At 39.2% G+C, this 22,479-nt stretch overlaps 1 protein-coding gene across 2 annotated transcripts in view; it reads right to left on the bottom strand.

The window, feature by feature from the left end:
- ZSWIM6 (zinc finger SWIM-type containing 6) overlaps positions 1 to 22,479 on the bottom strand; it is a 110,788-nt gene that overhangs the window by 45,938 nt on the left and 42,371 nt on the right. For both annotated transcript variants that reach the window (XM_032097470.1, XM_032097468.1), the window contains exon 2: positions 3,626 to 3,982. In XM_032097470.1, the coding sequence (XP_031953361.1) occupies positions 3,626 to 3,982 (357 nt within the window). The remainder of the gene's footprint in view (positions 1 to 3,625; positions 3,983 to 22,479) is intronic.

Raw genomic sequence — 22,479 nt, forward strand, 5'->3', positions numbered from 1 at the left:
AGACTAATATGAAAATAGACCTTCCCTGTCTCCCTCCACCCATCTTGCAGTTACTTTGCTATTTCTACACAAATTCTCATTAAGAGAGTTTGGCCTTCCAAACAATTTATTGAAGTGAAAGTTTCATGCCTATGAAAAGGCAGATCTAAGATGACAAATTCAGCTGACAACCTGTTGTCATCCTGACTGGTCTCTTCCTAGCCTACGCACCTAACAGGTTTCTCTGTACAACACCACAAAAATTAACAGAGAGGAAAAAAGCTTCAGCTAAGCACAATCCAAAGCTATGTCCAGTTTCCTATGAGAGCATACCCAAATCAAAATCCAATTTGAAGCCAACAGTTCTGTAGTACAAACACCAGGGAGGCTATCAGTATTAAGACCTGCAGTTGTCTTCAGTACAGATTACACACCACAAAACTCCAGTTTTAAAATCATCAGGAACATGAACAGCTGTAGCAGTGTCACATGAGACAATCAGAACACAAGAAATCTTCTCAAAAGTAAGAGGTGCTTTTGTGCTCTAAAAATATGCAGAGCACTCTTGTAATCAGTGAGTGATTGCTTCTTGGAAGTGAAAATAGCATGGCAAATACAGAAAAAGATTCCCAATAAATCACTTGTCTCTCCTGAAGAAGTTAGTGCCTAACCAACACATTCCTGTGCTTCTAACAACATCCTCTTACTTCTTCCTGCAGTGAGGCTCAGTCATGAAGAAAAGATACTGCATCATTTGTGTCCACCAAGAAACTCAAAGGAATTGGTTATTATAAACCTGTGTCAATACAAGTCACTTCACTAATTCCCCCAGTAACCTCCTGAAAGGTGGCCAAAGACAGTCACTGAACATAACACAGAGTTTTGAGCAAATGAACAATTATCCAATAAGCCTTTTGTTACGTGAAAGCACTGAAGTCATCTAATCGTCTCTTATGAGCCAGTTCATAAGGAAGACAAGAAGATAACTGGTCAAAGCTCTTCCAAGTCTCAGACCATTCAAACATACCAATAAATACTATTCAAGAGCTGACTTTTTTTGCGTATCATTGAAAATATATGAAAATCAGAACTAGTACAGTGACCACAGAGGAGGGGAAAAAAAAAAAAAATTAAGTCTTATATAGAACAACACTGAAATCAAACCACCTCTAGGCAACAGCGAAAAGAATTTCCTCATCCAAGTCCAGATTCCGAATTTCTCTTAATCAAAGCTGTTTCAGGTATCTGTGTCAGGCTTCCTCTACTTTCAATAAGCAAGTTTTTCCATGTTTTTCTTCTCACTTACCTGTGCCTTCAAGTAGAACTTAATAAAATTTCTCTTCAAACACCAGTTCAATGAGGTCAAACTGTTCAAAGCAAGACAGGTCTAGAAGGCAGTTTTGCACTACAAACTCAACATCTGCAGCACAGCAGATAACACAGAGTAAATGGTGATCTTACATTCATCACCCTACAATATTAGAATGAGAAATTTTTTTGGTTATTTGTCATAGGATGTTTTTTGTTAACTTTATTATTTTTAATCTAAGGAATTTTATTAAAGATCAAAAGAACAGAATGACAGTACGAATCCCAGAAGAACACTGCCTTGCTAAGTAAGCAAAACAACTCACTTTTTCCTTAAAATAACTATGTAATCTTTTAGTATTGTGAACGTGGAAAGAAATTCCGTGGTTTTATGTGAGTCTGAGAGGAAAAGCAGGAAACTATGTAAAGTCTTCTAGAACCCAGCTTCCTTTGGTAACAGTAGTTCATTTTCCTATGCTGCCTGCATTTTCTACTTTGGCTTTTGGCGTTTTAGTGGAAAATAGTGACAGTCAATAAAGACATACTGCAATCTCACTTACTAGGAAGACAGCAACTTACGTAAGAAACATTTCAGTTTTATGGATAAATTTCAACTAACCTATTCAAATTCATTGCAAAATGTTGTAACTGATCATCAACTTAAAATAGGAAATAAAAAACTTCTTGCTATTTTCAGTGATACAAATCTCAAATCTTTCTCCAAAAATACACTATACAATAATGAGCAATGTGACATTCTGACAATGAGAAAATAGCTGACAAAGACTAACATTCCTATGATTAGTTTAATTATAGACTTCACATTTATCAAGTCTGTAACAGCTTGTCATTTCTCTTGCATTAGCCATCATATGGCTAATACATATATTTATATCACGTGCCCTTTGTGTCCCTACCACTGCCTTCCCCTCTTCTAATCACCCTTGACTGTTCAAATTTTCTGTGCCTCTCTCTTACTCCAATTCTTCCTTACCAATTAGCTCATTAATGCTCAGGTTGTTAACAACTCTCATATGATACATGCCTTCAGCTCATAACACCTGAGCATCTTCCTCTATTGCTTAATGTCCAGCCTCTCCTTTTGTTTCACTTCCTTTCCACTGTCACAATTACATTCAACAACTACAGCAACTGGCTTGCCTCTGGCCACATCCCCATAGCCCCCAAAGCCAAAAAAGACCACTGCTCCTGAAATTTACTTTCTTTCACCATCACCTCTCTGGGCCTGTCAGGGTCACAGCAGCACGAGGAGGGAGTTTAAGCTGCAGAGGAGTCCTGTTATTGAAAATACTTGGTTTTTTCTGCCTACATTGTAACTAGCATACATGGTTTTCTTTATCTTAATATTAAGCATCTTGGTTCTGTTTGTATTGCAAGTTCTTTGAATAACAGTCATGCCTCAAATATTTAACACAAGACCTGTTCTGTCAATTAAAAAAAAAAAAAAAAGAAAAGAAGATATTCTTAGATATTAGGTAACTTATTCTTCGCCCCTAAGTTGCCCTTATACTTACAGCGCTGGTGACCTGAGAAGACATTTCTACCAGGTGACTTTACAGGAACACAGGACTCTAATAAACTAGCTGGGTCACCTCAAGCCCACAACTACCTGCTCTCAGTTCTGCAGGGTCCATAAAAACCCATGTCAGAAGCCTCACCTCAGCATCCTTTAACAAATGCAAGTTGTTCACAGCAAAAAACAGCCATTAAAATAATGTGCAGATGAGAAAGCAGGAAAGATCAAGACCTCTGCTATGCTGTAACTGCTGCAGCACTAACAGGAAATACAGTTTTTATGTTTCTCCTGACTTCATACAGAAAGCAAATCCCAAAGGTTAGCAGAAGTGCATTTAATGAATGAAAAAAACAGTAACACCTACTTGCTTCTATACTTTGCCATTAAAACAAAATTCCACAATCAAAATATCAGAAAACTAGTACAAAGAACAAAATAACAAGAAGACACCATTGGTAAGCTGGCAAATGAGTTCCTTGAAGCAATACAGCTATACAAAGAACACCACTACTCAGTTTTCACTAGCTGGAAAATACAAGCATGAAGCAGAGCAGGTCACATATTAACAGTGCTGGAAACATCAAGCTCATTGCTTATAAATTCTTTTCCATATTCCAAAGAGTACCATTTTCTAAACATCTTAAAATAAAGGTTCAGTAGTAGAATCCCCTTTGGTAAACACCATTGTATCACAGAATAATTCAGCTCGGAAGACAACTAAGCAGGTCACACTTCTGAATGTACAAAAAAAGCTCAAAACCTATGAAATTAAGCAAAAGGAAGAACAAGTATCAAACTCACCATGGACTTGATTGATTTCTGAATTCTGAGAAAGAATTTCATCTGCTAATTTTTGAGCAGTTGGCAAAACTTCTGTGTGGTGTACTGTGATCAGATACTGCACAAATTTTTGTAGTTGGTCTCTGTTCATTTGAAAGAGTGTCTCTGAAATGGGAAGATGCAGTTTGACCTGATCTGGCTTGCGGATCCGGTATAAAGAGAGTGCCACAACGTGGGCACAGTAAAATATGTCCTTGTTTCCACAGCTACAGGTCACTGAGGTAATCTTGCAACGATCAAAGCTGATAGCTACATTGCAAACAGTTTCTGGCTCCGATTGCATTGCAGGCTCTGTTACTGTGCCACTCAAGTGGAAACCTGTGCAGGGAAAAAGAGAACTTAATGATATATGTAAAATATTATCTCTCATTATCAAGAAAGTTTTGTTAATAAAGTCTGTGGCTACTTCTGAAAAATGATACATCTCAAAGAACTTGCTTTAATTAAAAATACGATTAATCCTTTCTTCTATACATACCTCTTTCATCTCCAATAAAACCAAAAGGGGAGTAAAAAATCCAATCACAAGCCCTATGCCATTCCATCACAACATTCATGGAAGTCGGACAGCAAGAGAAATATTTATTTGGTAAGTGACAGCTGCAGAAGCAGAGCAGCATCCCATAAAGACCAACGTGAAACTACTCAGTTTTGCAGCAATTTTCCAAACCCCCCACCAGGGAGCCTGCAGCACCTACCGGCAAATTTAAGCATTCTCTCAATAAGTGAGAAGGAAGCAGTGCACTCTAGCGGCATGAACTCCAGTCCTAGTCTCAACTGATTCACTGACAAGTCACATATCCTCTTCGCTTTCACCTCTCTCACCACTGACCTCATGCTAAAGCTCACCTTCACCCAAGTGATCCAGTAGAACAGCTATGTTTGTGCAGCATTTCGGACATGCAAACTGCTGTAGCTACCAATACACAGGATGTCGGATTTATAGCACTGAATGAGACACCTATGCACTGTTCCAGATGTCTGCATTATGGTCCTATTTTTCAATCAGCATAATAAGCACAAGGCAGAAGAGCTAGGTTTGCATGGACTGTAAGGAGGCATGGAAACCCTAAGCAAGATGTTTCCTTCAGCAAATATGCCATGTGACAACACAGCACAAGATCTCAAACGCTGAAGATTCAAAGGAAGCCCACCTGTCTGCCCAACATGAATGCCCAGGTTTGGCTCTCAAAGCTTTATCACTGAATAGCAGAATAAGGGGGCTTCTTTTTGATTTTACATAAGCATGATATTGATTTCAGCTCAAGCATTAAAGTCAGAGACACAGATACAGGGCAATGAAACTGAATTTCATATGCCATACCAGCATTAAATTTGGAGAGTACATATTAAAGCTGAGATGGATACAAGTAAGGTGTTCTACAACAAGTACTTACAACGGAAACAATATAAACCCACACTCCCCCAATGTCAAAAACTGAGCTAATATTCTTGAAATACCAAAAAAGTGTACTGCAGGAAGCATTATCACATGAAGATTAGATGGGCGGGGGGCAATATATGCATAGCTCTAATCCAAAATGCTGTATCACAAGGAATTTTTAAAAAGTTCTTCATCTTACAGGAAACAAAAAGGAAAATCCCTTATTTTTTCCATTTGTTCACACTGTACTTCAGAGCAGGTTATGCAGTCAGCATCACTGCAGTATTCTGATACTATACCCTGAACAAGGTCATATGCACATACTAACCTTGACTTTGCAAGGGGATGTTTCCCAGGTAGTTACAAGCCATGGCTGAAGAGATAGTGTGAAGCGCACAGAGACGAAAGGGAGTGGATGAACAAACCCAGGCACAAGCAGTATTCCTGCTTCCACTCACCCCTTGTTGAAAGAAAGGGAATGGAAGTACCCCTCACATCATGAGCTCCTTCCTCTGTCTTTCCCTTTAGTTTTTAAGTAGTCACAGCATGTTCCTTTAAGTGTCTTCTCTCAAAAAGAAAGGCTTTGTTAAAATTTAACCAGCTCTATTTATTTCTGGTTCATTCCCAGTGAGTGGAAGTTGAATTGGTGGTCCCAAAGAAACTGCATGGGAGACTATTTTTTAAATTCCACTTCCCTGTGAAGCATACATTAAAAAACCTGTCTACAATCCATGAGCTAAGGAAAAATCTAACACTTGGACACAGAAGGAGCCTGATCCTACTCTCTCCTACTCCTTCTAAGTATCTGAACTCCTATTAATTACAGCAGAAAAACACCAAATGAAAGATCATCTATTCAACTGATGCAAAATAATAATAGAACAGACCAATCAGATAGTCTAACAATATTACCACTTTTAATTTGCCAGTACATTGTTCAAGCATTCAAAAAAGTTAAAGTCCTCCTGCAAACATGAAGGCCTCCAGAAATACTCAAGAGCTAAGAGCAGGTCTGCCCTTAAATCCCTGCACCACTCAGAATCAAACACATGGCTCCCTCTCCACTGAGGGGTTTCTATTAAAAATTCACAAGCACCAAAATTTAGAAACATTTAAAAACACACATACTGGTCTAAACAATGACAGCACTAATACAGTCACCTTACCTAACCTATCCGTCTTAACTTATGCAGAGTTTAAACAAAAACACCTGCTGCTCTTGCATGCTAAAGACATAGAAGCTCTGTACTAACTATCCCACCAGGATACGCCTCCTAATTATGAAACACTATTTTCCTCCTCTTTTTCTATTTCAGTTTTTAAAGAAAGAAATTTTTGTTAGCAAATATGACCTTTAAAAAGTTTAAACCATATCAGAAAAAACAATCCAGGAAATTTTAGCTCAGAAGCACTGGCAGGGCTGTTATAATTTAACCCACCAGAAATCAAATGACACCTTCACCGCTGACCCTCAACACTGCAGAGTACTGAACAGGGAGAGCTATTCCCCTCCTGAAGACATAACTTAAATATTTTGTTAACCTAACCATCTAATATTCTCCAACTAAAATATGAAAAATTTGTAGCACTGATGCACTGTGATTTGCTATAAAGTGTTCACCAGCAGTAATTTATAGCCTGTCAAGAAGCAAGATGCTACACACTCCTGGAAAAAGACAAAAGGAATCACCTGTGTGGGGAGTCGAAGAAAATGACATTTCACTAACAGGTCCAAAGGAACAGAAAAAGTCTCTTCAGCTAAAACCTGCAAGGCCTTACCCTAAACAAGTACTTCCCTTCACAAGGAAAATTCCTATTTTACCCAAAGTTACAGAACCTTTGCTAGAAATATTTATCCATTCCAAACAACTCCAAGAACACTGAAGTTTCACTTTTTAGTTTAAGAGCTCATTCATTACTAGTTAAAGACAATAAAAGAGTTGCAGGCAGAAAACTGTGTATTCACGACAGAAGCTATTTATAGAACAGGCATGTTTCACCTTTTCTTTCAGTGACTGGCAGTTTGAAATGTTTGTTTTCAAACCAGCATGTGATCAGTAACTCAAGCTCAGCTGACATGTTCAATGCACAGAGGCTTTGCACTCTGCAAAAATGCAATCAGAAAAGCAGCTGAAGCATTAAGACAATGTATAAAATAAGGCTCTCTTACAACATTGCTTCTGTTGAACACACCTCAAATGCCATTTAACAGCCAATAAAATAGTGTTCTCAGCTGTCATACTTTTGGAAGGGGACTGTGCCAAAGTGCCATCAGGAAGAAAGCATTTAAAAGTCTGTGAATTTTACAAAGCAACTTTTGCCAAAATCTGCTAGACAGCATCCAATCCATAGACTAAAAACATTCTGGGACTTTAAAACCACCCAATAATTGAAAATTCACACAATTACAATGTAGTATTTTCCAGCACAAGTATATGTGCTCGTCATAACAAAAAAAATATTAACTCTTTAGGGTAAAACAAAAGCAAGTTCAAACGGTAACACACTAAGGAGTAGAAAAAACAGCGGCATGTGGAGAAGCAGCAGCAGATAGGCTTTTAGTTAGTCAAGTCAGAAGCAAATTTTGAAATAGTGAGTTTCACTATCTAACAGGATAAGTAGCAAAGTTACTGCACCAAATAAGCATCATTAATGACATCTCATGAGTGTAATTCATCTCTAATGTCAAGTGTTGAAAAGCATCATCCTCAATGTGCCCAAGTCCAAAGACGTATTTTGAAAACAAACAGACCAAAATGAACCAGAACTATCAGAAGTAGCCACGTAAAATTTTGGGGGGTGGTGTGGTCTATATCTCTCTGTGTGTGTAGTCAATAATTCCAGTGGCTAAAAAAAAAAAGCACACCACCAAAAACCAACAAAAAATTACTCTAAGTTTACATTTGCAATTGAAGGATTTGATTGAAACACATCCATAGATCACCACTGGGTATTGTTTATCCTTTACAGAAAATATTAAAATGTCAGAACTGGATTACAGTAATACCCCAAAGCTTAAAAAATGGTGTTCTTGATTAGCTTTCTGTCATGTGCCTTTTGAGAACATTGTCCATGCCTCATCCACTACACACACATTCTCCTAAAATCAGGAAGTATACTACCAGTTGTATTTGGAAATGAATGTTCTCCTTAACATTGATCCACTGACTCTTTTCCCATGTATACATACTGCTTGCTAGTCAAGAACACACAGGAGCTGTTTGACTTTCCCAGAAGAGGCTAGCAGATTAAGTTACTTACTGAGAAAAAAACGGAAGAGCTTGTTCTGGGAGCTGGATAATTCAGCATGCAAGACCTATGCACGTACCTCCCCCACATGTAACTTTCCATTAGTTATCAGAATTGTACTCTCTGTCTCCAGCAATCTTTAAAATAACTTGCAGGCCTACCAGCTAGCATTTATTCAGACTACTATATTACTTGGCGAACGCATAATCACTGTGTAAACACCTGTTTCATCTTGCCTACCTAATAACAAATGCTTCTGGAAAGTAGTTTCCAACCATGCCCATTAGCTATTTTTTCCATATTTACATCAGTGGTTGCATTTTTTTTTTTTTTTAAGACAAGCAAAATGTAAACCATGTTTACCTCATTCAAATTTTGTCTTTTTAGAAGTGGTTTTCCTTTGCAATGGTAAAGTAGCATCCTACATTCAATTCTGTCTGAACTTTGGAACACTCTAAAAACAGATAAACAACACACTTTGAAATTATTATGAAGTCAAAACCCTGCATGCCACACTTAGCCTGAAGCTAATTTTAACAGCTTCTTCACAAGCAGAGAAAACACTGATTTAAAATAAAATATATTCACCCATCATATCTTAAACATGCCAACACAAAGATATTAAGTTGGAAAAGAAATTAAGAGCAGTACATAAGATGTTTACTATTTCTGGTCAATGCATAGGGTATAGACAAACTTAGGTTTTGAGATCACTGCCTCCTAAAATAAAATTAGCATTGCCCCTGCACCCAAACACTAACAGAGGATGTGTCACAACTAACCACCTGGATTCCACAACTCCCTTCCATAAAGACAGTAGTCATAATTTGGTATTTCAGTACATTTGGAAGACAGTGAGAGTAGCATTAAGTCCACACACACAGGACACTGACAACTTGAAAGTTCACTAGCGCTGGCACACTTCGAAGAACATGCACACAGCAACAGAGGAAGCCACAGTGACTTGAACAACAAGATTTATTTGTCCCAACACTGAGTTCAACAGTTGCACTTAAAACCACCGATCTTCCAGGTCTACTAGCCCAAACCTTCAAGTCTGACAACTGGTCAACTAATTATTTCTGTTAGACAAAGGTCTCCACTAACCCCCCAAGCCAAGTTTGATCGTATCTCTACTGCTCAAAAGCAGACACTTACCACTGCAGCCCAAGCATGGATGACTGCAGATACATCCATCCAGACTACTCTTCCCTAAAAAGAAGGAAATGCTGTCCAAACAGCAAATAACACAGGAAAATGCCTTCTGCTGCCCAACAGCTATATCAGATCTGGACTGTGTTAAGACAGATGCAGACTGCAGCAGCTCATGCTGTCTGGAACAAAACACACACCAAATGAGCACGGCCCCAAGGGTCCCTCAAGGTTTCACTGCTACCCCTGTAGTTAAACTTGCAACCCACCCCATAGGAACACCATACAAACGACAGAATTGCATTCTCATCAGCACTGCTCACAGCCTCAGATCACGTCTCTGCAAAACCTGAAAGCTGTCTTCACTTCAACTTATGTAATACTGATATAATCAAGCCCATTTTAGGTGTTTGTAGCATTAGGCTTTGTAGACAGAAGGAAAGCAGCAAAATCTTGGTACAAGAAAGAGATACACTTAAAATGGTGCTTTCCAGACAGCAGTAACAGAGCTTTCCTCTAGCACAGTGATGCTCAAACTGTGATCTAGGATGTGGCAAATGATGCTTATGGCTCACAAAGCAGAAGTAGAGCTGAAGCAGGCAAGTCTCTTCAGATAAAAGCTAAACACAGTGCCAAGAATCACTAAAACTGTGAATGCTGATAGTCTTGTGAAGTCACAAGGCTAGCAATCCATGGCTGCAGGTCAGCCTCTCTGAGGTATACAAATCAAGCCTTTTTGTTGGTTTGTTTGTTCTTTGTTTTGGTTTTGTTTTCCAGTTTTGCCACGTTGTTTTGTTTTCAAAGGGCATCAGTTTGAAACAAACTATGCTCCTGTATGCTACAGGCTTAACAGCTCCTTTCTCAGTACCACATACCCTGAGAGCACCTGCAAACAAAAAATTTCAGTGTGAGCCTGGAAACCCCAAAGCTGATGGATAGCTAAGTATAGTTAATTGTGAGAAACCAGCAGATAGGAGATCTAGCTAGATAAATGACATTTTTCTAATAATATAACCCACAGAGATCATGTGATAGCAATTTACAAAAACAAGAATGCGAAGAAATCATAACCTTTGTAGAACGTGGGCAAATTAACATTTTGTGACTTACAATGCACGGAATATCACAATCCTCAAACTTCTCAGGGAGATCTAATGGGCTAGCTGAGGTGAGAGGAACTGCCTGGAATTGCCATACAGCAGCTTGCTTCAGCAAAACTGAAATCACGTCATCAAAGCTACTCTGATGCTGAATAAAAACTGGAAATAGACTTAAAATTAGGGCGGGGTAAATAAAAGAGTAATAAGGATAACTAATACTCAAGAAAGTTGCTAGAAGTGTAAGCTTTTAAGGCACCATGCTGTCCAGATCATCTAGCTAATGTACACTGAAATGTTTACAGGTAAATTTTAATGGAATATAAATGTAGGCCAGCCTCACACTCAAGTTTACATTTATCCAAAATGAAGGCTAGAAACAAGAGGTTAAGAGAGATTACTAATCTACATTTAAATTCTGATAAACAAACCTTCACTCTCCTGGCAAATTTCACAAGCCTGTGTTTCTTGCAAAGGGAAACGCTTGAGATGGGAGAATGTGCAAACAGTCTGCAAGGAGCTGCACCCTCAGAGTACACTGAGAGTGCCCAAGAACAAGGACTGCTTATGACCAGTCTTCATAGGATCCGAGCAAAGATACTTGTTACTAGCTTTCGAGGAGGAATTCACTCCTGCTGTGGTGGGGACATGCTGACATCTTTCCTGCAAGAACCAGGCAGCAGAGATTCCTCCCACAGCCCAAGGTACCCATCTCCCTAGGTGATACCATTTCAGCTTTAACTACAACTTTGGATTTTAATCAAATTTGCAGGGAGAAACTATTATTGCTTGCTACAGCACAAGTAAAATATCACAAATGAGAAAGTGACCGTAAATGAGTAAGAGCAACAAAACTAAGCAGACTAAACCTCCCATTAAAATATCCTTAAAGCCATACAAGAAATACTCCTGCATTCAAAACAGTAAATATCCAGAAACTGTAAGTTATTTTAAACAACTCAGAAGATGCCTTGCCTGACAAACAGATAAATTATGATTGTTTTTTAAAGTTACTATTTACAGCCTTATTGCTGAGAGCAAAAGTTTTCGGTATTGTATATCAACAGTTAAGGTTTATCTTCAACTATGAACCGCCTGTCTCCACCAAAAGAAAGTAACAGAAGTGAAATTACTTGAGACTGAAGAAAACTTTCAACAATACCTGTTCATTTTAAAAGTGGAGAAAGAGGACAAACCCAGTCTGACAACTTTTTTTTTTTTTTTTTAATTCCCCTCTGCCAGTTCAGCCACATCTCTGCCCTATCCACATTCTTTATTGCTGATAACACACGGTCTTTGCTTATGTTACACAGGATATATCAGCTTTACTTCATTGTCCAAAGTTAGGGTTCATCCTAACTAGTAAAGCATTAGCAGCAGTTGTCTATACAGCTTTTCAATGACAAACTGCATTTGACTAACAGAGGCCACAGAACAGCACAAACTTCAACAGAAGATGTGTGAAAGCGAGATGGAAAAACCTTTAAAATTACATCCTGCTTGACTCATTGCTTTATTATCAGTAAAAACTGCTTTTTTTCTTACTCACTTGCTAAGGACTTAATCAAGCCTGTATTTTTAAATCAGAAGTAATCAAATCCTAGAAAGGAAGATGAGAGAAATCACTGATGTAAACTTGGGAAGAAATTTTTTAAATATTAGAAAATTACTCCTTCCTGGAAAGAATGTGTCTGGATTTCCACAGCCATACTTACAATTTGGAAAACCCAGCACAGGATGTCTGAAACACAGGCACCCTGCAGTACTTAGGTACTTAGGTCATTCCAACAAGAGAAAACACTTAACTGATAGAGTAATTTAAGACTGCACTCAAACAGTTCAAGTCTAGGCTATGCAAAAACACAAGCCAATATAATTTTGAATCTAAACTGACCTTCCATCAGGAAGTGTTATACTTTGCCTAAAAGAGGAAACTGCCACTCCCATTTCCATTACTAACTGTAGAATAATTTTCTTTTGTTTAAAAAGGGGAGGGAAAAAAAGAGCTCAATGCTGCACTTCTGCCAAATGAAAAATGGTACTAGAAGTCACAGAATGTAAAGGAAACCCTTTCTTTATGGCCATGATTCTATTCTTGCAATTGTATACTAAATATTCATAATGAAAAACATTCACAGTGTTTTATTGCTTTATTTTTTTCAACAAGTGCTTATGAATTACTGCAGGAATCACGTTGTTCACTAAACTGCTATTTTATCCATAATCAAAGCAGAGGTGAAAAGAGAAAAATAGGCTTTTAAGTGTGAAAACAACAGTCACTATGTAGGACTTTTGGAACGGCTCAGTTCATTCTGGACTATAAATTTTACAAGAGAAATGTTTTCAGCAACTTCCTCTGGTCACCAGAGCATTACAAAGGATTCCAGAAAAAATAATGAAGTACAACATAGTATTTACTAACAAAGTAAGAGAGACAGAGCCACAAAAACCATAGTGTTGAAAGAGTTCCAGAACTGAAGTCTAAAAATCCACCAATATCACAAGTGAGTCACCCTTCCATGGCTGAAGCCAGCATTGACGGAAGCATTTTTTTTCCTGGCTGTCCAGGGCCAACTGCAGTAGAGTCACGAATGAGGACTGGAATCCCAAAAATACTACTGTAATAACAATAAAAGTGTTTTAAAGAAAAGGTCAGAAAAGGTCACTTGTATTACAAACCAGAATATCCTTGATAACACGGGCACACAGCCTAAACCCACACAAGCGGACATCCCATGTGAAATCAGGTTCTTGTGGTTCACAGTTTTTCCATACTGTTGGTAAGTTAGATCCTAATCCATTTCTCACCATTTCGATTATTATTCAATAACATCAAATCAGTATACAGTAGCCACAGCAAGTGCACCCCATTGCCAAAGCTGGCAAGTCTTGCCACAGCAGTATTCTTCCATACAGACATGCACCACCTTTCTCTAGACATCAGATAAAGAATTAAAAGGTTTCATGTAAGAAAAACTAATTTCCAAAGGCACCAAAAATTTTAAGTGTATGCAATTTTCTTTAAGAAAGTTAATTTTCTTTAAGAGAAAACTGAGAAGCCCACCCCCCTTCCTCTAAAGCCACACACTACTTCTCCTTGAACTAGCAAGGCATACCATTCTTCTTTTCAAAAGCCAAGAAGTTTATAGTAATATTTAACTCTAACCTGAGGCCCTCAGAAGTTTAAAATGATACACTTATTCTGATTGTTAATCAAAGGTTCTAGATAGTATATCAGCATGTAACATGCCATTCAAGCCTCCATTAACATGCACAGGCTCTAACAATAAAATGCAACCTAAGACTTTTTTTTCCTAATTCATGCCTCACATCCATAAAACTTTCCAGACACCAACAAGGTGATAGCAAAAAGTTCAGAAAAGAAGGAGGATGACAAAGAAAAACAGAACTGAACAAACAAGGAAGCAAAACTTCCATGATAAATTAAAGAAAATAATCTAAGAAAGGAGGACAAATTTATACAGCAGAATACTATGTAATTTTTCATTTATTAAGCAAGTTACTGGAATTTTGCATTTTGTATTTCAGCCTAAAGATCAGCTTTTATAGTACATAAACTATCAGAAACAAACAAAAAAATGCCAAACAAAACACACAAACAAAAAAGCATGTCTGGTAACATATAACATTTCTAACTTTCACTGACAAGCCAATGAACACCTTACAACTACCTTTAGACAGAGAAAAACAAAATAATTACAACACCACTACCATTTATTTCACTTTCATAATGCAATGCAGGGAGATGGGAGACGTAAAAACAAAGCAACAGAAAGGATGGCAAGTGTCTCTACCAGTAAGCCAAGCAAGAAGACGCTTTCATAAGACCTCTACTTTTCCCTGGTGTTAATTTCTTCCTGGGCTTCGGCTTCTGATAACCTATTTATACTACAAGTATTTGAATTTGTGATAAGCTGGCAGGTGGTGTACTTCTGGAGGTGTGGTTAATGCCTCATTTTGTTAGCTTTGGTTGCCCACTGAAGTAGTGAAGAGCTGGACTTGCCAATGAACATGAAACCCAAACCATAAGACTAAGAACACTGATGAATAATTTTGTGACTCAATGTTGTGTGTTGATTTTACTTATCTCAAACCAGACACTGCTCTTGTAGGGGTACTAAATATCCTTTTAGATGCAAGTTTAATGCCTACAGGGCCACCTTTTGCAATAATGAAAGGCTCTCTGACTATGCTCTTAACTTTTATCATAACCTACATCTAAATATAATGGGGGGGGGGGGGGGAGGAAAACTTTCCAAGTTCTTGAAGAAAATCATGTCTACTTGGACTGTGAAACAGATGCAAGTAAAGACAGAGTGTCAAAAAAGCAGAACAGTAATCAGGCCTCTAACATCAGTTGTTGAGATTATTAATACATTAAAGATTTTTTTTCTAGCTTACGGTAAGACTGAATTCAGTGAGGTATTGGATTACTACACAACATCACTGGCATCTACCTAAGGCTGTATTGTCACACTGCATTTAAATAGCAAGACACTGACAAGATTACTTATGAATTAGTTTTCAGTGTTGCTCAATATACTTGGATCGAGAGGCTTACTACTATTTGAAGTAGTTCTCTGTCGCAATAAGAGAGACAATAATAGTAAAAAATAATTAAATTCAGTATCTAGCCTCTCTGACAGTGACAAAGAACCATCACCTGAAAACTTGGCTTAACAGTGTCAGTATTCTGGTCTTAGCAAAATAAAATTCAAATACTTCAAAAGTCAGGCTCCTTACATAAAAGCAGATAGATTTATTTTCTTCATACTTGAAATGGTTCAAAAGAAATTTCAAGTATCTAGAAAAAATATTCTCATCTTGTCCCCTGCAACAACACCCCCAATTCCTTTCTGTGAATGTCCCCTACTTTCTCTGAGCAGAGTAACTTGAAGGAAGGCAATTGGGTACTGTGTCAGAATGGTCCAGATTTTAAATTTATAATAATGCCCAAAACAAGTCCATCCATACCCTCTTCAGACAATGGGAAAGAAAAGAACTGTTTAACTGTGCTTCCAGAAAGTCAACCATGATTCAGATTATTTTATCTGTTGAGAAATGGTTAAGATAGATCATTTACTATACCATGACAGACTACATATCAAGGACTATTATTCCCTACATCTGGCTTTTCTTGTTTAGTTAGTCAAACAGGAGGCTTCCCCCTCTGATAAGGAGTGAGACTGAAATCAGGACCTACAAGCACTATCAGCAACTTGCTTAGAAATCTGTCTTTTCTTTCAGCAGTCAGAATCTCTGGGTGACAAAGAGTGGGCCATATTGAGATACCTATATGGTATCTCCTCCCTTCTTAAACTCTCCAAGCAACTCTTAAAAGCTAAACTTAAGATTCAGAGACCTAGCTTGGTCCTAATAATGTTAGGATATCAGCAATATCAGCAATGTTGATATTTTGAGGTTAAATGGGGTCAGTTTCCTACCTTTAGACTGACTGTTTTTAAAATACTTTAAAAACATGTAACAATGTCAGCAACGAACCTGGACTACCCAGCCTGTTGGCCTCTGCTTACTCAGCATGAAAATCCTGTTTTTCAGCAAGAAAACTCCTAGCTCTTACTACTCACAAGACAATGCTCATGAGATGTGCAAGTGCTATCTGAATCTTCCAATCTGTGACCTACATTAATCAGATCAAAAAGCATTCTCACATGCTCTGAAAGAGGAATGAGGGAATTCATTGCTCACTTTTTCACTGTCAATTCTCATGTATGTTTTTGCTTGGTTTTAGTCGATCTGCTCAAGAAGACAAGAAGACATCTACCATCCCTGATGAGTCACCCGGACCAATCACCATGTCATCCCTGCAACAGGTATTTCACATGCCCAATTGTCCCTTTACCACAACAATTCCTCAATCTGAATACAAACAGCTAATCATCTCTGCTGGTTTTGGCAGAGTTAATTTTTCTAAGAGAATTGGGCTTGCATGGGCTATTATTTTGGATTTGAACTGGAAACAGCATTGATAACACAAGAGATATTTTACCTGTTGCTGAGCAGCACTTACACAGCGTCAAGGCCTTTTCTGTTCCTCACCCCACCCACCAGCAAGGATGCTGAGGGGCACTAGGAGATGTGAAGGGACACAGCCAGGACAGCTGACCCCCACTGAGTATAGGGATATCCCATCCCATATGGCATGATGCTCAGCATACAAAGAGATGGGAAAAAGGAAGGAAGAGCCATTTGCAGTCATAGTGTTTGTCTTCCCAAGTCACAGTTACATGCAATTTAGTCCTGCTTTCCTGGAGATGGCAGAACATGTGCCTGCCCATGGGAAGTGGTGAATGAATTCCTTGTTTTGCTTTGCTTGACTGCTTGGCTTTTGCTTTACCTAAACTGTCTGTGCCTCAGTTCATGAGTTTTCTCACTTTTACTCTTCTGATTCTCTTCCCTATCCCACGGAGAGCAAGCAAGCTGGCAGCTGTGGCTGTGCAGGGCTTAGTTGCCAGCTAAGGCTAAACCATACAGCATCTCTCTCTATGAATTTACCCCCAAGAGCTCAGAAATGTTGCTCCATTAAAAGCACATCTCAGCACATCCTGCTGGTTAGGGCTGCTGGAACACTGTACCCCTCCCCGATCCCCTCCGGTCTCTGATGGACTATCGAGCTGAAATTAGCTATTCATTACATGTGAAGGAGTCTCACATAGAGCAGCACCCTGCTGCTAAACACTGCTACTTTACATGGCAATTTTGCAACTATAGCATCTGCTACCTTACTAATATGTATATTTAATGCCACTGCATAATGTGCAGAATTTTATGCTGTTCATTGCCTGTTTGTTCAGATATTACATGCTCGTAAGTAGCACTATTTCATTTGAAAAACACTGTATTTTTTTATTAGGTCTTCTCCCAGGTGCTCCTTGTGACAGAGTCCCAAACCAGCAGCTCATGGACTGCTCTAGACTGAAAACCCCCATGACACGGGGTGAGACAAGCTTCTGGCCTGCATTAATATAATTTAGTTTACTTCCTGGGTCTCACTCCCCAGGCGATAGTTTTACATTGTTCTAATATGAAGGGAACTGGAAAGGGAATCATATCTTGACAACTGGTCAGATATGTACTCCAGGCTACTCTTGCCACTGGAAATACGAATACTCAGAGCAGTGGCCTCTGCAACAGATTTTGTTCTTTCTACTAGAAGCCACTCAAAGAAGTAACATTAGGTTCTATCCCATGCAGTTATTAATAATTTTGTTCACAGAGCAAACTACCTGTAGTGGTTTGGTCCAAAATACTCATTACTGTTTATCTTCTGTGAGATAAGAATTAGGAGAAATGCAAAGCAGGCACCAAACTTGAAAGAATATAAAGAAGTTTATTAACAGGCCTAAAAGAAGGGAAAAAGAAAAAAAAAATTATACCACCTTCAGAACTCTCCTCCTCCCCCCACCTTCCTCCCTTCTCCCACTGGCAATGTAAAAAGACAACCCTTAAGATGTTCAGTCTGTTTACCACTTCCATAATAACCTTGTTCAGTCCATTTAGAAAGAGAAGTCTCTTCTTGCTCATGCTATGAAAACATTATCACAACGAGACAGCCGCCCACTTCCAAATATTGTTCAGTCCATTTAGGAAGAGGAGTCTCTCTGCCTGCGTGTGAGTCCTTTCCCCCGACTTGCAGCTTTTCCCACAACTGCTTTCCAGGGTCCACTCTTGAAGGTTTTTGGGGTACAATTTTAAGGTTGAGCCGTTCAGAAACAAAAACAGAGGCCCTTCTCCTTCCCTGGGAGCAAAGGGTCTTCCTCATCTTCATCGTTAGGACTATCTCTGGGAGCATCTCTAGGAACTGAGGTTTTCTCCTTTCCCATTTGGAGCAAAAGTCCTCATCGCTTCCATCTCTCTCTGTCCAAACTTCTCATGAAATTACAGCTGCGTCAGCATCTGCCTATCTCAGCGCAGGTGCTTTTGCTCACGAGTTGAACACTCCACCCCCCATATCTTCATGAAATTACAACGGGATACTCTGATATATCATAGCTTCACAACAGAATTTCAGCTTTAAGCATCTCCTCTCTCTCTTCCCTCAGGTTTTCAGCTCTTCACAGCAATAAAAGGGTTAATCTCACCTCAGCTTTGCAGCTGGAATGTTGAATTTTTCTTATCGCAGTGGAGAGGGGGGAGAGCCGAGCAGCTCCGGCTGCCCACGGCAAGGCAGTGGGGGGGGCTCCATGGGTGGAACAGGTCCATCGGCTCCAGGATGGCCGTGGCCCGGCCCGGCCTGGCCCAAGCAGGGCCTGGCCGGGCCCGCTGGCCCCCACACGGGCCCTGCAGCCACCTGTCCCAGCACCAGAAACGAGAGAGAGCTGGGGGGGAGTTTGTCTACTCTTAAATGTGGATCACAGAGGTGGTCACAACTTTAAGTGGCTTAAAGAATTGTCCATATTCAAACTGGCCAGCTGATAGGTTCTATCAGGTCCCAGAGGAAACTGTAAGCACCCCTTAGCAAGGACATCCCTTCCGGGACTATGCTTGCTAACCCATGACACTACCTCAGAGGAAAAAAAAAAAAAAAAAAAAAATCAAAGTTTTAAACTACAGGGTTTAGGAGTCAAGTATGGGACCAACACATGCATGTCGGGTGTTTCATGGCCTTCAGGAAAAACTTCAGTATGCTCCTACACCAAATGTCATCTTAAGAGAGTCCAACCAATCCTCCCCTATACCTAATTCAGGGGAAAATTATTATGAACAAGGTTATTCCAGGTGGCAAAATGATTGTCCATCCAGTCTAGAAGGCAGTAAGCACTAGCATGTATGGTTGCCAGCTCAGATTTCTACTTGAATTACATACTTCCAAAGCAACCAAAGTACAGGAAATGAATCTACTCTGCATAACTGAAGTGATACCCTCTGGGAAATACTACTTTAAATCTGATTTTGAGTAAGCGGTAATCTGCTCCCTGTTGGAGGGCAAACATAAATTCAAAGCAAAGGAGATTCCATTATTCTGAGCTAAAACAAGCTCAACTAGACACTCAGGGTTTATGCAGGTAGACATTTGCTCTAGAATTAGTTTTCAGACCATTCTTATGGTAGAAAGATTTGGGAGCTGTAACACTTAATTGACCCCACAGGATACTTTTAGGATGTTAGGAACAAAACTCTAACTGGTCCATTCTCCTTGTCCCAAGCTACAAATAAATCTATAGATGAGTAAGGAGTGACAGAGACAGCCCTTACTGGCCAGGCAGAGCCTCAGTCTAGTCATCTCTTTTCTGCTATGAGCATTCAATAGTCAAATAGCCTGCTGTTTCAATATGAAAGGATGCCCAAGGCTCCTTCAGTTACAAAGCAGACAAGCTTCATTCCTAAAGACAAAAAGGACTTCCAGTGGACTGGGCCCTTCTACTCACCCAATGCACACGAAGGCTGCTCTGATGCGCAACTCAAACTCTGTGCCCTGAGAATTTTGTAGAGCTAACCATCACCCTAATTCTTGAGAGCATAAAGGTACCAGGAGGCTGACATAGGTTGCTGCCTGCAATGCATTGCTGATGAGAGTAAGGACAGCAGAGAAGACTGTACCTGGAAAGAACTGCAGAAGGAAAGACCAACATCTGCTCCTTACACACATATGCACACATGCAGGGTTTGTATGCAACCAGAACAATGGGAAAATTCTCACTTAATTGCCTACATTTTGGATCTACTTCAGACATTACATAAAGCAACAAGAATATTTTCATTTTGTATGTGTGTATGCTGCTACTGGAGTATACAAAGTTTCTCTTTTTAAAGCAGTAAGCTATTTGAACAACAGTACCTCTCAAGATGATGCAATGGTTTTCCGATCCATGAGGAGGGACCATCACAGCTTGACATTTACAAAGCATATGAGGGTGAGCAGAGTAATTCCTCAAATTAATTATGCCAGATTCAGAACAAACAAAAACAACAAAATCTACTTCTTCCACCACAGGCACATTTAACAAAGACAATCCCCACGTAGTCCACATGAAGAGAAACAATTTGAATGCCAAAATCATGAAGCAGAACCAAGACACTTCTAAAAAAGACTAGTTTTTGTTAGTTTGTTTTTTTTTTTTAATTCATCTACAGGGAATTCATAAAGCAGAAAAAGGACCTGTTCTATTTTGGCATGAGAAATTTACTATGATTTCAAAATATCCCTGCCAGTGATAAAACTGGTTAGAAAGAGAATTCATTTCAAGAGTAAGCATGTCACTGTCTGAACACTTTGTTTTGAAAGGTGATGTTTACTTTTTACATGAGAGGTCAATGCAAATTAGAAATCTTCTAGACCATGAAAAACAAGACAGCTAAAGAAACAACCTTTTAAATTTCTGGAAAAATGCTGAATAAAAAAAATAACTTGTCCAGTTGTCCAGGATATTAAGGGAAGTAACCTTTGTGTTTTCCCTTCAGTCTGTCTTCCAAATACATGAACATTAGAAAAGCCACAAGCATTATTCCTATTTCAGGTGAGTTTCAGGGATTTTGTTTCTCATCTAGCTGTCCCTGCAGCCTGATTATTTACCACATGTGGACACGGAATTTTTATATGACCTCATTCTCACAGCCAAGCAAAGTATTTCTGAAGGCATTTGTAAGATCTATTGCTGCAACAAAATGGTGGTTAATTAAGTAAAGAAATTATTACTTTTAAAATGTTCTACAATCTGACCAGGATGAAACAAATACTACTATACTATACCACTTGTAGCTATTATTTCAGAGATAATATTGAAATCAGCAGCACATTGACCTGAAAACAAACTACTTAACCAGTTTCTTTCCCTGGTGTAATTACTTTAAGCAAGTAAAAAGCCATTAATAAAGAAAGAACATTAGTTTGAATTTAGAGCTCCTGACTGGAGTTCTCCAGTAAGAAAACATCTTTTCTTGAAATATCTTTCCTTCTAACTGTATTTTAAGGGTAAAGAAGAAACAGAAAATTACTGCAATATCACTAAGTACCTGTGACTTCATTGACATTATCAAGTTTGTTTTGCTCTCTTTTCCTCAGAAGTCGAAAGGCTTTGCTGTAAGGAAGCCTCTCATTCCAACATTTGGATGCTGCACACCATTAGTCATTACCACTTCAAAGGGCAGAGAAAAAGCTTCCAACACACATGGGGCAGTTTGCTAATGTTTGCAGCAACAGAGTATTATTTCTACTATTCTATCCACAAAAATCATCTGCACAGGGTGGGGAGAGGGATATATTTCTTCCTCTATCATGGATTGCACAGCATCCTGTTGAGAAATGATGGTGAGAAGGCTTGACAGCAGAGTGGCCTAAGACACAGCCAGGCAAACAGCTGTATTGATGGAATGCCTGTGCTCCTAGGCCCGGACAGGCATCCGGCCGCAGCTGCCAAAAAACCTACTTCCTATTTGCTGCACTGTGACAAGCAGAAGTAGTTTGTACGGAAATAGTTTACAGGGCAGACTCACCCACCTCAGATGGAGGATGTCTAACACAGCAGAAGGTGAACTAGCTAACAAAGAAAGGAAAAGAGCCCAAGCTGTCGCTCATGAAGGAGAGAGCAGAACCTGTGAGCAATGTCTGCCCCAAAGAAGAGCAGTGCATGAGGAACAGGCAGTCTAGACAGGATGGGGGGCGGGGGGTGTGCGGCTTGTTTGCTTCGACTGTTCCACAATGCAGACTTTTCCCACATCAAAAGGAGGGGAAGGGAGGGGGAAGAGACAGGCAGCCTTGCAGGAAGACCTATCCCACTTTTTTTTAAAAAAGACAGAAAGAAGGCTGCCACCATTTATTCATTATACTTACTTCATGTCTTAGAAAAGGTGATTTGCTGCTTAACTCAAAGGATTGCATTTTTCCATACAGGGGTCACCAAGAACTGAATCTGATTCATTATCTCCCAGTAAGTCTGACTGTGTCTAAGTTG

This window comes from Corvus moneduloides, chromosome Z (assembly GCF_009650955.1).
Source record: "Corvus moneduloides isolate bCorMon1 chromosome Z, bCorMon1.pri, whole genome shotgun sequence".
NCBI lineage: Eukaryota > Metazoa > Chordata > Aves > Passeriformes > Corvidae > Corvus > Corvus moneduloides.